The following is a 17,747-nucleotide window of genomic DNA, read 5'->3' as shown; positions in this document are numbered from 1 at the left end:
TTCAGTCATCCATCCATCCATCCAATCTATATCTACCATATCCTTTTCCACAGTAAATACTGATGCAAAATACTCGTTTAGTATCTCCCCCATTTCTGCAGCTCCACACAAAGGCTGCCTTGCTGATCTTTGAGGGGGCCTATTTTCTCCCTAGTTATCCTTTTGTCCTTAACATATTTGTAAAAACCCTTTGGATTCTCCTTAATTCTATTTGCCAAAGCTATCTCACGTCACCTTTTTGCCCTCCTGATTTCCCTCTTAAGCATAATCCAACTGCCTTTATACTCTAAGGATTCACTTGATCTATCTTGTCTATACCTGACATATGTTTCCTTCTTTTTAACCAAACCCTCAATTTCTTTATTCATCCAGTATTCCCTATACCTACCAGCCTTTCCTTTCACCCTAACAGGAATAAACTTTCTCTGGATTCTCGTTACCTCATTTCTGAAGGCTTCCCATTTTCCAGCCGTACCTTTACCTGCGAACATCTGCCCCCAATCAGCTTTCGAAAGTTCTTGCCTAATATCGTCAAAATTGGTCTTTCTCCAACTTTGAACTTCAACTTTTAGATCTGGTCTAACCTTTTCCATCTCTATTTTAAATCTAATAGAATTATGGTCACTGGCCCCAAAGTGCTCTCCCACTGACACCTCAGTCACCTGTCCTGCCTTATTTCCCAAGAGTAGGTCAAGTTTTGCACCTTCTCTACTGGGTACATCCACATACTGAATCAGAAAATTGCCTTATACACACAAGAAATTCCTCTCCATCTAAACCCTTAACACTATGGCAGTCCTAGTCTATGTTTGGAAAGTTAAAATCCCCTACCATAAGCACCCTATTATTCTTACAGATAGCTGAGATCTCCTTACAAATTTGCTTCTCAATTTCCCTCTGACGATGAGTAGGTCTATAATTTAATCCCAAAAAGGTGATCATCCCGCTCTTCTTTCTCAGTTGCACCCAAATAACTTCCCTGGATGTATTTCCAGGAATACCCTCTCTCAGCACAGCTGTAATGCTATCCCTTATCAAAAACGCCACTTCCCCTCCTGTCTTGCCTCCCTTTCTATCCATCCTGTAGCATTTATATTTTGGAACATTAAGCTGCCAGTCCTGCCCATCCCTGAGCCATGTTTCTGTAATTACTATGATATCCCATGTTCCTAACCATGCCCCGAGTTCATCTGCCTTCCCTGTTAGGCCCCTAGCATTGAAATAAATGCAGTTGAATTTATTTGTCCTTCCTTGTCCCTGCCTGCGCTGACAGTTTGACTTGTTTCTGTTCTCAACTGTATCAGTCTCAGATTGACCTCTTTCCTCACTATCTCCATGGGCCCCACCTCCCCCCCCACCTTACTCGTTTAAATCCTCGCAAGCAACTCCAGCAAATTTCTCAGCCAGTAGATTAGTCCCCTTCCAATTTAGGTGCAATCCATCCTTCTTGTACAGGTCACTTCTACCCCAAAAGAGATTCCAATGATCCAAAAATGTGAATCCTTCTTCCACTCACCAGCTCCTCAGCCATGCATTCATCTGCTCTATCCTCCCATTCCTACCCTCACTAGCTCATAGCATCGGTAGTAATCCCGATATTACTACTCTTGAGGACCTCCTTTTTAAATTCCTACCGAACTCTCTGTAATCTCCCTTCAGATTCTCAACCTTTTCCCTTCCTATGTCGTTGTTTCCAATGTAGACAACGACCTCTTGCTGACCCCTCTTCCCCCCACCCCCACCCCTCCCGAGAACATTCTGCACCCTCTCGGAGACATCCTTGATCCTGGCACCAGGGAAGCAACACACCATTCTGATTTTTCGTTGCTGGCCACAGAAACGTCTGTCTACACCTCGGACTACAGAATCCCCTAACACAGTTGATCCCTTGGAACCCGAAGTACCCCTTGTTGCATTGGAGCCAGTCTCAACACCAGAAACTTGGGTATTCGTCCTTCTCTGATGGGAGAGCAGCTCTATGGTCCTTTGGGACTATGGCTACTTTACCTTTACCAGAGCAAGATAGCACAGCACAGTTGTTTGCAAATCAATTTCACCAGAACCACTTTGCATCAGTCAGGCTTCTGCAGTAGAAGAAGAATTGGTGCTAGTTGGGGTGAATCTATGGTTCATAAAGATTAATGACTGACAAACTATATTGCTGAATTGTATATATAAACTGAACATTTAAGTCATCCACAACTTAATTGAATAATGTCTGGTGGTATATCCCTCCAGAGGAGAAAAATAATCTGTTTTAGTTTGTCAATGCATCCACCAACATACTATCCTGACCACACAATGACCAAAGTAGTGCGCAACTTTGTTTAAAGATGCATAACAGTCATTACTTGAGAAGTCGAGAGTATGGTGCTGGAAAAGCACAGCAGGTCAGACAGCATCCAAGGAGCAGGAGAATTTATGTTTTGGGAAAAAGTTCTTCATCAGCACCACACTCTTGACTCTAATCTCCAGCATCTGCAGTATTCACTTTCGCCTGATTATTTGAGAAGTGTTAAGTTCAGCTATTTGCAAGAATAGAAGAAATGAGCAGTAGGTCAAATGACCTTTTACAACTGCTCTCCTTTCATGCTCAACCTTCACAGCCAATGATGTTCTTAAGAGTCGAAAACACTCTGTCTTGAATATACTCAATAACTGAGCATCTGCAGCTGTCTGAAGTGCAGAATTCAAATGACTATGGCTCCTTCCAATTCAAAATCTACAGGGCCAAGCTCTTTCATTTGTTTTTATTAGTCACCTCTCATTCCTGTAAACACCAGCCATTTATAGATTCATTCAACTCAATTCTTTTGTATTAGGCCAACCCTTTCATTCCAGGAATCAGTCTAATATCTTGCATCCACTATAAGGCAAGTATTTATTTTCTTTGTTACAGAGACCAAAACTGTACTAAATTCTTAAGGTGTGGGCCCATCAAACCTTTATACAACTGCCGCAAGATTTCATTAATCCAATTCTCTGCAAGGAATGGCACATACTATTTTTCTTTTCAATTGTTTTTTGTGCCCTCATTTCAATACCTTCTGGCATTTATTGTACAAGGCCATAACACCAACATTTAGTTTAATTAGTTCTGAAGTAAAATACTGGAGAGATACTGGAAATTTGAAATAGATAAGAAATTCTGGACATACTCAGCAGTTCAGGCAGAGAGATTAGATTCGATTCGATTCCTTTTCGTGTGGAAACAGTCCCTTTGGCCCAACAAGTCGACACAGACCCTCCGAAGAGTAACCCACCCAGACCCATTTCCCTCTGACTAATGCACCGAACACTATAGGCAATTTAGCATGGCCAATTCATCTGACCGGCACATCTTTAGACTGTGGGAGGAAATTGGAGTACCTGGAGGAAACCCACGCAGACATGGGGAGAATGTGCAAACTCCACACAGACAGTTGTTTGAAGTTGGAATCAAACCTGGGACCCTGGTGCTGTGAGGCAGTAGTGCTAACCACTGAGCCACCATGCCACCCTTAGAGAAAGTTAACATTTCAGGTTGAGATTATCTTATATCAGAAATACACATAACAGGTTTTGAGCTGTGGAAGGGGAGGTAGAAATAACAAAAGACAAGGTCTGTGACAGGATGGAGGAGAAGAGGCATTACATGACAAAGGTTATAGTTTCTCACCATTGAAAAATTTCTGTTTTTCCTCTCAGTGATTTCCCCAAATATACTCCATCTGCCGCCATGTTACTCAGCAACCTAATCAATGTAGATTCCTTTACAAATTCCTTTGTATCTTCTTCGCAGTTTATTTCCCATCCAGCTTTGTTTCAACAGCAAACCTAGATTTGGTCCCTCTATACAAGTCATTAACACAGATTTGAACAGTTGAGGCCCATCATTGATTCGTACAGCAACACACAACTGGCTGAAAATGAACTGTTTGCTCCTACTCTCTCTGCTTTCAATCCTTAACCAATTATCCATCCATACTAACATTATTTCCAAACCCAGGCAATCTACCCTGTGCAACTACCAGTTATGTGAGACCTTAGTGAATGCCAAAGGAACCAAATAGGCACTTTTCATCAGTTTTCACAATGAAAGACACCAGCAGCATACCAGAACTTCAAGAGAGTCGCAAGCAGGGGTGAGTATTGCGACCATCACAAAGGAGAAGGTGCAAGATCTGAAGGTGGATAAATTCCCAGGAGCAGGTGAACTACACCTCAGTTCTGATAGAGATAACTGAAAAGATTGTAGAGGCATTGATGGTGATCTTTCAGGAATCACTGGGGTCAGGAAGGATCCCAGAAAACCAGAAAATGGCTAATGTAACAGCCCCGTTTAAAAAGGGAGAGAGGCAGAAGACAGGAAACCATAGGTCAGTTAGCCTGACCTTGGCATTGGTAAGATTTTAGACTCCATTATTAAGGATGAGATTGTGGAGCACTTGCACGGTAAAATAGATAAAATAGGTCAGCATGGCTTTGTTGCAGAGAGGTCATGCCTGAAAATTCTGTTCTAATTCCTTGATGCAGTTATGAGCAAGTTAGCTGAAGGAGACAAAAACAGAAGTTGCTAGGAAAGCTCAGTAATGTGGCAGCAACTGTGAAGAGACCTGCTGAACTTTTCTAGCAACATTTGCTTTTGTTTCTGATTTACAGCATCCGCATTTCCTTTGCTTTTGATTCAGACAGAGGAGAGCCAATGGATGTGATCTATTTGCATTTCCAGGAGGCCTTTGATAGAGTGCTTAAAAGGAAGCTGCTAAATAAAATAAGAGTCCAAGTGTTAGGGGTAAAATACTTCCAATGGACTGAGGATTGGCTAACTGGTAGAAGGCAGAGAGTAGGGACAAAGAGGTCTTTTTCAGGATGCCAGCCAGTGACTTGTGGAGTAATGCAGGTTTCTGTGTTAAGACTGCAGCTATTCACATCTTATGTTAATGATCCAGACAAAGGAACTGAGGGCATTGTTGTCAAGTTTGCTGATGACACAAAGGTAGTGAAGAGGCAGGCAGTGTTGAGAAAATGGGAAAGCTGCAGAAGGACTTGGACAGGCTAGGAGATTGGACAAGATGGGCCACATGGAATACAAATATGTGAGGTAATGCACTTTGGTAGGAAGAATAGAAGTGTAGACTATTTTCTAAATGAGGAAAAGCTTCTCAAATCTGAAGCGCAAAGAGACTTGGGAGTCCTAGTTCAGGATTCTCTTAAGGTTAACATGCAGGTTCACTTGACAGGTTAAAAAATGAGGTCTGCAGATGCTGGAGATCACAGTTGAACATGTGTTGCTGGTTAAAGCACAGCAGGTTAGGCAGCATCCAAGGAATAGGAAATTCGACGTTTCGGGCATAAGCCCTTCATCAGGAATGAAGAGAGGGTGCCAGGCAGGCTAAGATAAAAGGTAGGGAGGAGGGACTTGGGGGAGGGGCGATGGAGATGTGATAGGTGGAAGGAGGTCAAGGTGAGGGTGATAGGCCGGAGTGGGGTGGGGGCAGAGAGGTCAGGAAGAAGATTGCAGGTTAGGAGGGCGGTGCTGAGTTGAGGGAACCGACTGAGACAAGGTGGGGGGAGGGGAAATGAGGAAACGGGAGAAATCTGAGTTCATCCCTTGTGGTTGGAGGGTTCCCAGGCAGAAGATGAGGCACTCTTCCTCCAACCGTCACGTTGTTATGTTTTGCCGGTGGAGGAGTCCAAGGACCTGCATGTCCTCGGTGGAGTGGGAGGGAGAGTTAAAGTGTTGAGCCACGGGGTGGTTGGGTTGGTTGGTCCGGGCGTCCCTGAGGTGTTCTCTGAAGCGTTCCGCAAGTAGGCGCCCCGTCTCCCCAATGTAGAGGAGGCCACATCGGGTGCAGCGGATGCAATAAATGATGTGTGTGGAGGTACAGGTGAACTTGTGGCGGATATGGAAGGATCCCTTGGGGCCTTGGAGGGAAGTGAGAGAGGAGGTGTGGGCGCAAGTTTTACATTTCCTGCGGTTGCAGGGGAAGGTGCTGGGAGTGGAGGTTGGGTTGGTGGGGGGTGTGGACCTGACGAGGGAGTCACGAAGGGAGTGGTCTTTGCGGAACGCTGATAGGGGAGGGGAGGGAAATATATCCCTGGTGGTGGGGTCCGTTTGGAGGTGGCGGAAATGACGGCGGATGATACATTGTATACGGAGGTTGGTGGGGTGGTAGGTGAGAACCAGTGGGGTTCTGTCTTGGTGGTGGTTGGAGGAACGGGGCTCAAGGGCGGAGGAGCGGGAAGTGGAGGAAATGCGGTGGAGGGCATCGTCGATCACGTTTGGGGGGAATCTGCTGTCCTTGAACAAAGAGGCCATCTAAGCTGTGCGGCGTTGGAACTGGTCCTCCTGGGAGCAGATGCGGCGGAGACGAAGGAATTGGGAATATGGGATGGAGTTTTTACAGGGGGCAGGGTGGGAGGAGGTGTAGTCCAGATAGCTGTGGGAGTCAGTCGGTTTATAGTAGATGTCTGTGTTGAGTCGATCGCCTGAGATAGAAATGGAAAGGTCTAGGAAGGGGAGGGAGGAGTCTGAGACAGTCCAGGTGAATTTGAGGTCGGGATGGAAGGTGTTAGTAAAGTTGGTGAACTGTTCAACCTCCTCGTGGGAGCACGAGGCAGCGTCGATACAGTCATCGATGTAGCGGAGGAAAAGGTGGGGGTTGGTGCCAGTGTAGTTGCGGAAGATGGACTGTTCCACATATCCTACGAAGAGACAGGCATAGCTGGGGCCCATGCGGGTGCCCATGGCAACTCCTTTAGTTTGGAGGAAGTGGGAGGATTGAAAAGAGAAGTTATTCAGGGTGAGGACCAGTTCAGTCAGTATTGAAAAGAGAAGTTATTCAGGGTGAGGACCAGTTCAACCAGGTTCACTTGACAGTTAGGAAGGCAAATGCAGTGTTAGCATTAATTTCAAGAAGGCTAGAATTCTAGAGCAGAAATGCACTGTTGAGACTGTATCAACCTCTGATCAGACCGCATGTGGAATATTATAAGCAGTTTTGGACCCGTATCCAAGAAAGGATGTGCTGGCATTGGAGGGGGTCCACAGGAGGTATACAAGAATGATCCTGTAGATGAAGGGCTTGTCATATGAGGAATGGCTGAGGACTCAGAGCCTGTACTCAATGGAGTTTGAAAGGATGAAAGGGGGTCTGATTGAAACTTACAGTATTCTGAGAGGCCTGGATAGCGTGAACATGAAGATGATGATGTTTCCACCAGTAGAACAGACTGGGAGCTGAGAGCGCAGCCTCAGAATGATGGGACAACATTTTAGGACTGAGATGAAGAGGAATTTCTTCAGCAAGATGGTGGTTAATCTGTGAAACTCATTGCCACAGTGGGTTGTGGAGACCAAGTGGTTGAGCGTATGTAAAACAGGGATAGATAGATTCTTGATTTGTGAAGAGACCAAAGGTGAAGGCAGGAGAATGGGGTTGCGAAACATATCAGCCACGATCAAAGGATGGAGGAGACTCAATGGGTCGAATGGCCTAATTCTGCTCTTATGTCTTACGGTTTTTTGAAAATGCAGATACACTACACCCATGGGCCCCCCTTCAGCACCCTTATAGAAACATCTCAAGTCATTATGATGGATTTTTCAAATACAATCTCCTTATCATAACAGATGGTTTTGTCTAAACATACTTTGATTTTTTAACTGCCTTATTACTACCTTCTGAATAACGGATTTCAACAATCTTCAACTCACGTCAGCTAACTGGTCTATTGTTTCGTTTTTTTTCCCCCCTCCCTTTATTGAATAATGGTGCTACATTTGCTACTTAAAAATCTACTTTTGCTTTTGATTTCTTTTAAAAAGGTAAATTCATTTTTAGTCATATTTTTCATAATGCACTTAGTACAACTATGAAACAAGCACCATTGGAGCACAAATGCCAAAACAATTACAATGTTAAACTTATTACAAGGTGGCAGAAATCAAGCTATTCAAAACTCTGGTTAGATAACAGCTTGAACACAACCCCCAATATTTTTCAGAATTTCAATCTTGAAAAGCACAGAGAACCAAGAATTAGGTCTCAAGCTTCAAATACGCAATTAGGAATAATGAAAAAAACTTGGGCTTCTAAACCTTAAAAAAAAAATGTCTGAAAGGTGGTCTCATGAGGTATTTAAGAAAGTAAACAGCTTGGAAAGGATAGATTAAGAACATTAAATTCAATTATAACTGTAAGATAGTAGGGCACAGGTTTAAACCTAGGCAAATGTAAGTCTCGCGTCAGGAGATTTTCATCACACAGAATATTCATACATAAAATTAATTCCTTGGTAAGATAAGACAAGCTGTTCTGAGTGTTATCATTTACACAAAGCAGTGAAGATGGCTAAATGCTCTCCCGTAGCTATCTACAGACGTGGAGGAAATGCTTCACTTTGTGGGGCAATCTAGAATGACGGTTTATAGTATTTACCCTACAGGGTGGCAGATTTAAACAGAGGTAAGGAAGAATTCCTTCTCTCAAAGAGTAGTGAATCTATGGAGTTCAATATCCCAGAATGTGGAGGATGCCAGGACATTGAATAAATTGGAGGAGATGGTAGACAGGGTTTTAATTAGAAACAGGTCAGAAGCTTATGGAGACCAAGCAGGAGAGTGGAGTCAAAGCAGGGATGAGATCAACCATAATCATATTAAATGGTGGAGCAGCCTTGGGGTGCTGAATTGCCTACTTCTGCACCCAGTCCTTGTTCTGTCCAATGATCCCCTCAAGTGATGATGCATTTTAGGTTTGGACTGCATGTAAAAGCAAAAAGAACCTATTACATATAGCATTTACATATATTATCAAGCTGAAAGAGTCTTAAGTCCATTACTGAGGGAAATTATATTTAAATGTATTGATTTAAAAATAAGAGTTGAAAAGTGTGGCGCTGGAAAAACACAGCAGGTTGGGCAGCATCCGAGGAGCAGGAGAGTCGATGTTTTTGGCATTAAGCCTTCAGCAGGAAGGCTGCTGTAAGTTCATTAATCCCACAATCAGCATTCATCAGAGTCTACTGGATTTATAAAACCAAAAAGAGCAAATCCTAACCTGGTAATGAGCCCAACATGCCTCCCAAATGCGAAGTGCTTCTGCTTCTGGAAACTCGCGTTTAAAACAGAGAAGAATCCATCGATGGCAGAACAGCATCTGGAGCCCATCCTCACCCAGGGACACCAAGTGCTGGTAAAAACGGGGGTGCATCAATCTCAGCAACTCTCTCAAGTACAGCTTTAAAAGACAAATATACAGACATGGCATTTTAAAAAATATCCATGCACACACACGTAAACATATAATGAACTGTACCGGGCTCTTAAAATAGGAGATCATCAATAATTTTTTAAAAAAGGATTAAACAGTGCATGCATATAATTCAAGAATAGTGTTCTAAAAAAATACTTGTTGTATTCATAATTGAAAATTTAACAATTACATCCCATTTACAATGCATGTTGCAATAAGATAGGAGGTATCCAACTTGCAACCCGTGGGCCATATAGAGCTTGCTAGAGCATTTCATATGGCCCAACAACTGCTTTAATTTAAAGTGATCTTGCTATTTCTCCAATCTAAGGTCTTTCTCTCCTCTGCGTGCTGTGAAACTATCAGCAGCAAATTCAGAAGAAACTGGTCGACCAATGCAGAAGCTTGAGCAACTCAAGGTCTGGAGCAGTGGCAGGAAGCGAGCAGGGTGGTTCTGGGAATAGGAGGCTTTCTGTTTTCATTACAGATTTCTAACATCCATAGTATTTAATAGCTGGAAAGGAACAGGATCTGGGGCTGAGCAGGGGGTTGATCATCTAGATCATCCTTTCTCTGGGCACATTCTTAAAGCAGTCATTCAGGGAGAGGTCACGTCAGATGGAGTACCACCAGCTCGCCATGGTTATTGTGTAGAAGAGGATGTTCTTGGTCAAATACTGGTAGATCTGACTGAGGATCAGTTTCTTTTTGGGGGCCATGGAAACCAGAAGTAGTATAGGGTCTAACCAGCTACAGAAGTTCATTTTGGTTGGTCAGGGACAGACAGGCCAGGTTGCCACCACCGAAAGCCACTGGTGAGGTGGGCAGCCGCTGTTTTTGGCTGCTACAAGAATGCAGTGGGGAGGGTTTGGGCTCTGCTGTGCAGGTAAGTCATGGGGAGCTGTTGGCCTTGTTAAGCCACAGTTAAGGGTTGGTGGCTTCTGGTTACCTATCCACAGGTAAACGGCTTGGTAGTACACATTGAAGTTCTCACAATAGACTGCTATCTCAGTGGTCTGCACTGCGGCCTTAGCACAGAACTGAGGTTGTAATGCACTTTCAACAACTTTGCTGCTCATGATCATACACTTCCCTGGTAAGATTTGCTATTTTCTAAATAAAACTTCTGATCAATTTTTGAAATGCAAAACCCCATGAATTATTTTATTGAAATTACTAATGGGCAGAGTAAGACAGTCAGAGTGAGAGAAGTGACAAAAAGGAGGGAAGAGGTTTAAAGCTAGGGAAAGGAAGGAGGAAAAGAGAGAAATGAGTAAAAGGGATAGAGGGAAAGAGATAAGAGTGTGAGAGAAGGAAAAAGTAGACTGAGAACAGGCTGAGAAAGGAGGAAATCCCTAGTTGAAAGTCAACTCACTTCAAACCTGTAAAGATTCCTTAGCTCGGTCTCAGTTGTCACCTTCTTCCTTGGTGTCTGTCTAGCTCTGCTTCTTAATCAAAAATGCAAGGCTTTGGCTTTATTATTAAGCTTTGGTGCTTGGTACTCTTTAAGGGCAATGCCATTAGTTATTCATTTAAATAATCAATTTACTGCTTTAGAATTTTTTTTAATAACTGTTGTACACGCCTCACTTCAGCTCTCTATCAACTCTAGTCTGCAAAAAATTAACATACGGCAACACTAATGCAAAAAGGTTGACCACTGCAGTTGGGCAGCTGGAACCTAAACCAGCTCTGCTTATCTACTGCATGAAGGATCCAGAGCACTACCATCAAAATTGGGATAACCGCAAATGGGAGTGATTTATTCTTAATCATTGAAATTGAATACTTTCTAAATGCTTCACATAAGACAAAATTTCAGTGACAATATCCATTTAGCTGTTCAAATGAATTCTGCTCCAAATAGCTGAAACTAATTCTAAGTTCCCACTGTAAGTCATAAAAACTGCTCAAAACACCTAGAGATAATACACTAATCAAAAAGAAAAGCAATATTTCATGAAGCTTGACTTGTGCCTAAGTAAGCTCCATTGTAAAGGATTTTTAATCGTGCTGCAAAGATTATGAAGAGTCACATCACAATGAAACATTCTCCAAAAATTAATTTAGTTCTCATCAAATCATTTTCAGCATTATGCAAAGACATTTTTCTCAGCTAACTTGCTACTTACCAGCTGTCTTTCCATATCATCATCCCGTGGTGAGCTGATGAAAATTGTATTCTGCATTAGTCCAACAAAACACCAAAAAGTGTCAGACTCATCCCTGACTTCTGACAAGATTGGAGCCACCAGATCTGACATTCCCTGGGAATACCCTATCTCAGGGTTGTAAACTGCATAGTTCAGCAAAATATTTCTGTGAAAATATTCGAATAAAATATGCATAAGTACTATATTTCGAGAATTTTCCATCTTTTAATTCACAAAGAAGTGTGGGATTCAACGATCCTTCAGTGTTGAGAGTCTTCACAATTTATAGAAAAAAAACGACAAGCTGTAGATATTTAGAGACTGTATAGTAAAGCCAGACATGGAAACTGTTACCCATACAAAACAGGAGAACGGTTAAATAAATGCAGGCACTCCCAAACAAGTCATGAATTGGATTGGACCTTCCTAGTGAATTTTGTATGAAGCTGGTTTCAACATATGAGTAAGTGTAATAGTAGTGATACTGTTGGGGAGGGGGGGGGCAGTGGAGGCATGGTCTCTAAGAAGAAAGCAGCAGCAGTCAAATTTGTGGCACTATAGTTGGCTCTGCTGCATAGCAGGGAAGGACAGATACTGGGAGAGCTTTCATGATGAGGGACTCAATTGTAAGGGGAATTTATGGTTCTGTTGCAATTGAGACTTGCAAATTGTATACTGCCTCTATGGTGCGAGGGTCAGGGATGTTTCAGAGTGGCTGCAGGGCATTCTGACCAGGAAGGGTGAACAACCAGCAGTCGTGACACATGTTGATTCAAATGACATGAGTAAAACAAAAATCCTATAACAGGAATTTAAAAAGTTAGGTGGTAGGTTCAAAAGTAGAACTGTTTTAATCTCTGAATTACATCTAGTGCCACGCACTACCAAGTATAGGAATATGAAGATAGGGAAGATAAATGTGGGGCTAAAGGGTATAGGAGGGAGGGCTTCAGATTTTTGGATTATTGGGACAGCTTCTGGGATAGGTGGGACCTGTACAAGCTGGTCAGATTGCACTTTAACTAGAATGGATCCAATATGCTTGTTGGTAGGTTTTCTCATGTTGTTGGAGAGGTTTTAAACTGACTTGGTAGGGGGATGGGACACAGAGTAGATAGAAAAATAGGAGTGAGGTCCAATCAGATGTAGAATGAATGCTAGGCTAGGACAGTTCAGTAGGCAGAGAAAACATGGGCAGGATAAAAGGGACATAGGAGTCTAGAAAGCTAAATTGTATCAGTTTAATGCAAGCAGCTTAACTGGTAAGGCAGATGAATTTATTATCATATTTCCAAATGCTGATCAATGATCTGTTATAATCATTGGGACATGGGTGAAGGAAGGACAGGAGTGGCAGCTCAACATTCCAGGGTATAGAAGTTGCAGACATGATAGGCAGGAAAGTGAGAGAGGTGGGAGCATTGCACTAATGAGAAAGGAAACCATCACCACGGAAATGAGGGAGGATGTCCTCGAACTATCTTCCTATGAGGCAATCAGGATAAAGCTTAGAAATAAAATTTCTAAGGGGGTGTGGGGGAGCGGGGAGTGTCAATTTCAATATCATTACACATTATCTGGCAAACATAGTCTGGGAGTAGTTAATGCAGGTAAGTTTATATTTGGTAAATGGGATCCTTTTAAAAGTAGCATAATGAAAATTCAGGGCTAGCACGTTCTCTAAAAAGTGAAGGGGAAGTACAGCAACTCCAGGGAACTCAAGGGATATTGAGAATTTGATAAAGAGAAAGTATGCATATGTCTGGTATAGTACATTAAAAAATGGGGAGGCCCTTCAAAAAAGTGGAGAGAGTGTAGGAGCTTTCTTATAAGCTAGATTAGGAGAATGAAGAGGGGCTATGAAATATCTTTGGCAGATGAGATCAAGGAAGGCTGCAGGATTTTTAAAAAAAGTACATTAAGAGTAAAAGAATTACCAGGGAAAGAGTGGGACCTATTAGAGACTAAAGGGCACCCTGTTCATGAAGCTAGCACATGGGCAATGTCTTCAATGAATACTTGTCATCTGTATTCACAGAGGAGAAAGACATTATAGCTGGGGACATCATTTGGGTTGGTGAGGTTCTAGAACACTTTAAAGCTAATAAGGAGGAGGTATTAGTTGTTTTTAGCGAGCATATAGTTGCAATAATCCCCAAGGCCAGATGAGATATATGCCAGGCTGTTCTGGGAAATAAGACAGGAATGTGCTAGGGCTCTGGCAGATTATATTTAAGACTTTGTTGATCCCAGGTGAAGTGTCACATGATTGGTTGACAGCTAACGTGGTTTCTTTGTTTAAGAGGGTAATAGAGATAGGCCTGTTAGTCTGACAACAGTGGTAGGGAAATTATTGGAAAAAATTCTGAAGGATTGGAGTGCAATGGGCTCGACAGTTTGCTTTGAAATGTCACAAAAAATTGTTTTCTATCATTCATAAATTAACGATTGAAGTATCTAAATCATGGAAAAAAGATAGAGTATGTGGGCTGAATATTAATCATTGAATGAACGAAAGGCAACAGAGTTTGCGTGGCTCAGTGGTTAGCACTGCTGCCTCACAGTGCCAGAGACCGGAGTTCAAATTCAGCCTTGGCAACTGTTTGTGTGGAGTTTGCACATTCTCCCAGTGTCTGTGTTGGTTTCCTCCTGTTTCCTCCCACATTCCAAAGATGGGCAGGTTAGGTGAATTGGACATGCTAAATTGCCCATAGGGCTCAGGAATGTGTAGGTTAAGTGCATTAATCAGGAGTAAATATAGAGTAATAGGGTAGGGGCATGGGTACGGGTGAGTTACTCTTTGATGGGGTGGTGGAGTTCAGAACTAGACGGCATAGGTTTAGGGTGAGAGGAGAAAGATGTAGAAGTGACCTAAGGGGCAACTTTTTCATGCAGAGGGTGGTATGTGTATATGGAATGAGCTGTCAGAGGAAGTGGTGGAGGCTGGTACAATTGCAACATTTAAAAGGAATCTGGATGGATATACGAATAAGAAGGGTTTGGAGGGATATGGGCCGGGTGCTGGCAATTTGGACTAAAGGGTCCATTTCCGTGCTGTACATCTTTATGACTCTATGACAGGAATAATCAATACTTGGAAAGACAGGATTGATCAGGGAGAGTCAGCATGGATTTGTTAGAGGGAGATACTGCCTAACTAATTTAGTTGAGTTTTGTTTTAGAAAAGGTGACTAAATATATTGATAAGGGTAGTGCAATTAATGTGGTTTACACAGACTTACATTTGACAAGGTCTTACATGGAAAGCTTGTCCAAAAGATAAGAGTCCATGGGATCCAAAGCAACTTGTGAAACTGGATCCAAATTGGCTTAGAAATGGGAGGTAAAATGCAATAGTGGAGGGTTCTTTTCATAATTGGAAGTCTGTGTTAACCATTGCTGTTTGTCATGTGAATATAGAAGGTATAATTAGTAAGTTTGCACATGACAGGAAAATTAGGGGTATTGTTGATAGTGAGGAGGATGGTCTCTGGCTACGGTCTGATATTGATCAACTGGTAAATTAATATTGATCAACTGGTAATAGAATTTAATTCTGCTAAAGTACGAGGTAATGCACTTTAGGAGATCTAATAAAGGAAGGGTATACACAATGGGTCCTAGGGAGTATTGAGGAACAAAGGGACCTTGTTGTACAAGTTCATACATGACTGAAGGTGTCAACACTAGTAGACATGGTGGTGAAGAAGACATTCAAGATGCTTGCCTTCATTAGCAGAGTGTGGAATATAGGAGCAAGAAAATCCTGTTGCAACGTTATACATCAGTTAGGCCACAGATAGAATACTATGTGCAGTTCTGATCTATGGGAAGGACTGGAAAGAATGCAGAGGTTGGACCAGGGTGTTGCCTGAGAAGAAAAATCTCAGTTATGAGGAGAGGTTGGATGGGCTGAGTTTGTTTTCACTGGAGCAAAAGAGACTGAAGGGAAGTCTGATTGATATATACAAAATTATATGAGGCATAGACAGAGTTGATCATGAGAACCCTTTCCCTATGGCAGACATGTTTAATTCTAGAGGGCATAAGTTTAAGGTGAGCAGCAAGTGGTTTAAAGTAAATCTAAGAATTTTTTTTCATGCAGAGAATAGAAGATATATGGAATGGGTGCCTAAGAGAGTGGTGGAGACAGATAATCTTGCAACAATTATGAAGCATCTGCATGAGAACTTAAAATGCCAGGACACAGCATGCAATGGACCAATAGCAGGTAATGGGGATTAGATAGTTTGGTGTTTGTTGATTAACTTGAAATGGTGGCCCAAAAGGTCTGTTTGTATGGTGTAGAGTCCTATAACTAAACTTGCTTGGCAGCTTTCTGGTCAACCTCAAATTTGGGAAATTGAGGAAAAAATCATGAACCATGCTCAACTAAATACAGGCAGAAAAAAAAACCACATATCAATGGACCGAAGGGTCTGTTTCCATGCCATACATCTCTATGACTCTATAACAAGAGATCAGGACCAAAAATGGCTGTGAAATCAGCTAGGTTTATGAAAACAAAAGTAGCAAGGAAGGGAGAACCAGCAAATCCTGTGAGAAGATTATAGCATGCAGGGTTAGCTAGAAATTACTTTATGTCAAGCAAGGCGACTGATTATGAGGCACAGCATATCACTTCCCTGTATTATTATGGAAATACAAATGTAATGATTGAAATAAGGAATCTGATCATAATCTTGGCCTCTGTAAGTTCCCATGCTGTGAAATAAAGCAGCTGACTGATTCATATCTAATTACTTGTTCATTTTGCTTCAGGAAAAATTGAAGAATCCTTGCAAGAAGACATGCCTATTTCTTTATACTTTTTGGACTATAATTATTGAGCAAAACCACCATGCTCTGAAAAAAGTCCAGGCTCAGATTGCTTATGGAAATGTAGGGAGTTTCTTTACCCAAAACAACATTTAAGACAAAAACTTAAACTTAATATTACAATTCTATTTTTTTGAAATGTATTGAGGTTATTTGCACAATTTCAATGTAGTCTCTGCACTACCTAAAACACTTCCTGTGCAAAACATTTACAGTCACCTCTAAGCTAGAAATTCACCTCCCTGAATCAACGAAGAATTATCAATTGTTAGCCCACTTCATTTACTTAATACCAGGGATAAAAAGGAAAGACTTGCATTGATAGAGTTCATCAGATTTTTCAGAACTATCAAAATATAGACTAAATTACTTCAAAATTTGGTTAATGTAATGTAGATAAACACAGCGCAAACATCAATTTTCACATTTGACGCATCTAATGGGAAGTAGAATTCTCTGCTGGTTCAAAGATGGTGCAAAATTTAAAGTTGTTAAACCGTATAGTGCTGAAAATTGCTTGCCAAATGCTTTTAAAATTCATTTAGTGTCAGGTTGCAACTTCAGGAAGAGGTCTTCAAATCTAACCACTCAACATAGTCACACACTGCAACCTTACCTCATAGCTTCCACATTGGGATTGTTTTCCCCTTTGAAGAACTGTTTGGATCGATCAGTCCGAACCACATCTTTATCGACAGTGAACTGAATTTTTCGCCAAAATTCTTCCTGCTCCTCTGAAGTCATAGATAATCTGATAAAACAAAATAATGGCTTCAGCCTCAATTTCTGATATTCACAAAGACCACACCCTTTTCCTGCTGAGTTTATTTTACATAATAGATCCTACTCCAGCTTGTTGTCAGGTGTCTTTTACCTTTGCCTTCCTTCAGAGCTGGTGTAGTGACTGATGCGAGTGAACCTCCCACAATTATGACTGTGCTTTTTGCATTAAAATATCAAAAATAAACAAAGTAATTTCTAAAACATACTTTGAAGTTAAACAATATAAATTATATATTTTGATAATATTAACTGTAGCATGGTGAATGGGCATGATAATGGACAGTACTGTTTTACATAAATGAGGCAAGCCTTCTACTATACTCGACATTCCCTCAGTTCAATTATATCATAAGACGTCGATTAAAAAGTCACCATCAAAATGAACAGAAAACATACTTGGCACATACACTTTGAAAGTACACTTTGGAAATGTGCTTCAGTGTTTCTGTTCAAATTGTACTCATTCTTAATGCCAGAGTTATAATAGCAGTAGGTAGGATTTGTTTTTTCCTTTTTTTGCTCCCCCACTTAAATTTAATCATTTTTATTGATTGACACTGATTCCTGTCAAGACTGGGACTTATGAGCAGGCTGTGTTGACATGCTTTTCATTTTCCTTTAGAAATTGAACAATCTTATCTCTATTTACTATTCTGTGGAATGGCTCAACAGAAGCTGTATCTCAAATTAACTACAGATAAAAGACTTAGTCCACCTATTTTGTTTTGAAACT

At 41.5% G+C, this 17,747-nt stretch overlaps 1 protein-coding gene across 5 annotated transcripts in view; it reads right to left on the bottom strand.

The window, feature by feature from the left end:
• The window catches only part of tbc1d16 (TBC1 domain family, member 16), a 127,765-nt gene that overhangs the window by 25,570 nt on the left and 84,448 nt on the right, over nt 1-17,747 (bottom strand). For all 5 annotated transcript variants that reach the window (XM_060844500.1, XM_060844502.1, XM_060844503.1 and 2 more), the window contains 3 exons: nt 16,848-16,982; nt 11,372-11,558; nt 9,045-9,224 (listed from right to left, as the gene is read on the bottom strand). In XM_060844500.1, coding sequence (XP_060700483.1) covers nt 9,045-9,224; nt 11,372-11,558; nt 16,848-16,982 — 502 coding nt within the window. The remainder of the gene's footprint in view (nt 1-9,044; nt 9,225-11,371; nt 11,559-16,847; nt 16,983-17,747) is intronic.

This window comes from Hemiscyllium ocellatum, chromosome 25 (genome assembly GCF_020745735.1).
Source record: "Hemiscyllium ocellatum isolate sHemOce1 chromosome 25, sHemOce1.pat.X.cur, whole genome shotgun sequence".
NCBI lineage: Eukaryota > Metazoa > Chordata > Chondrichthyes > Orectolobiformes > Hemiscylliidae > Hemiscyllium > Hemiscyllium ocellatum.
Note: the sequence above shows the minus strand (reverse complement) of the source record. Positions and strands in the feature narration are given on the sequence as shown.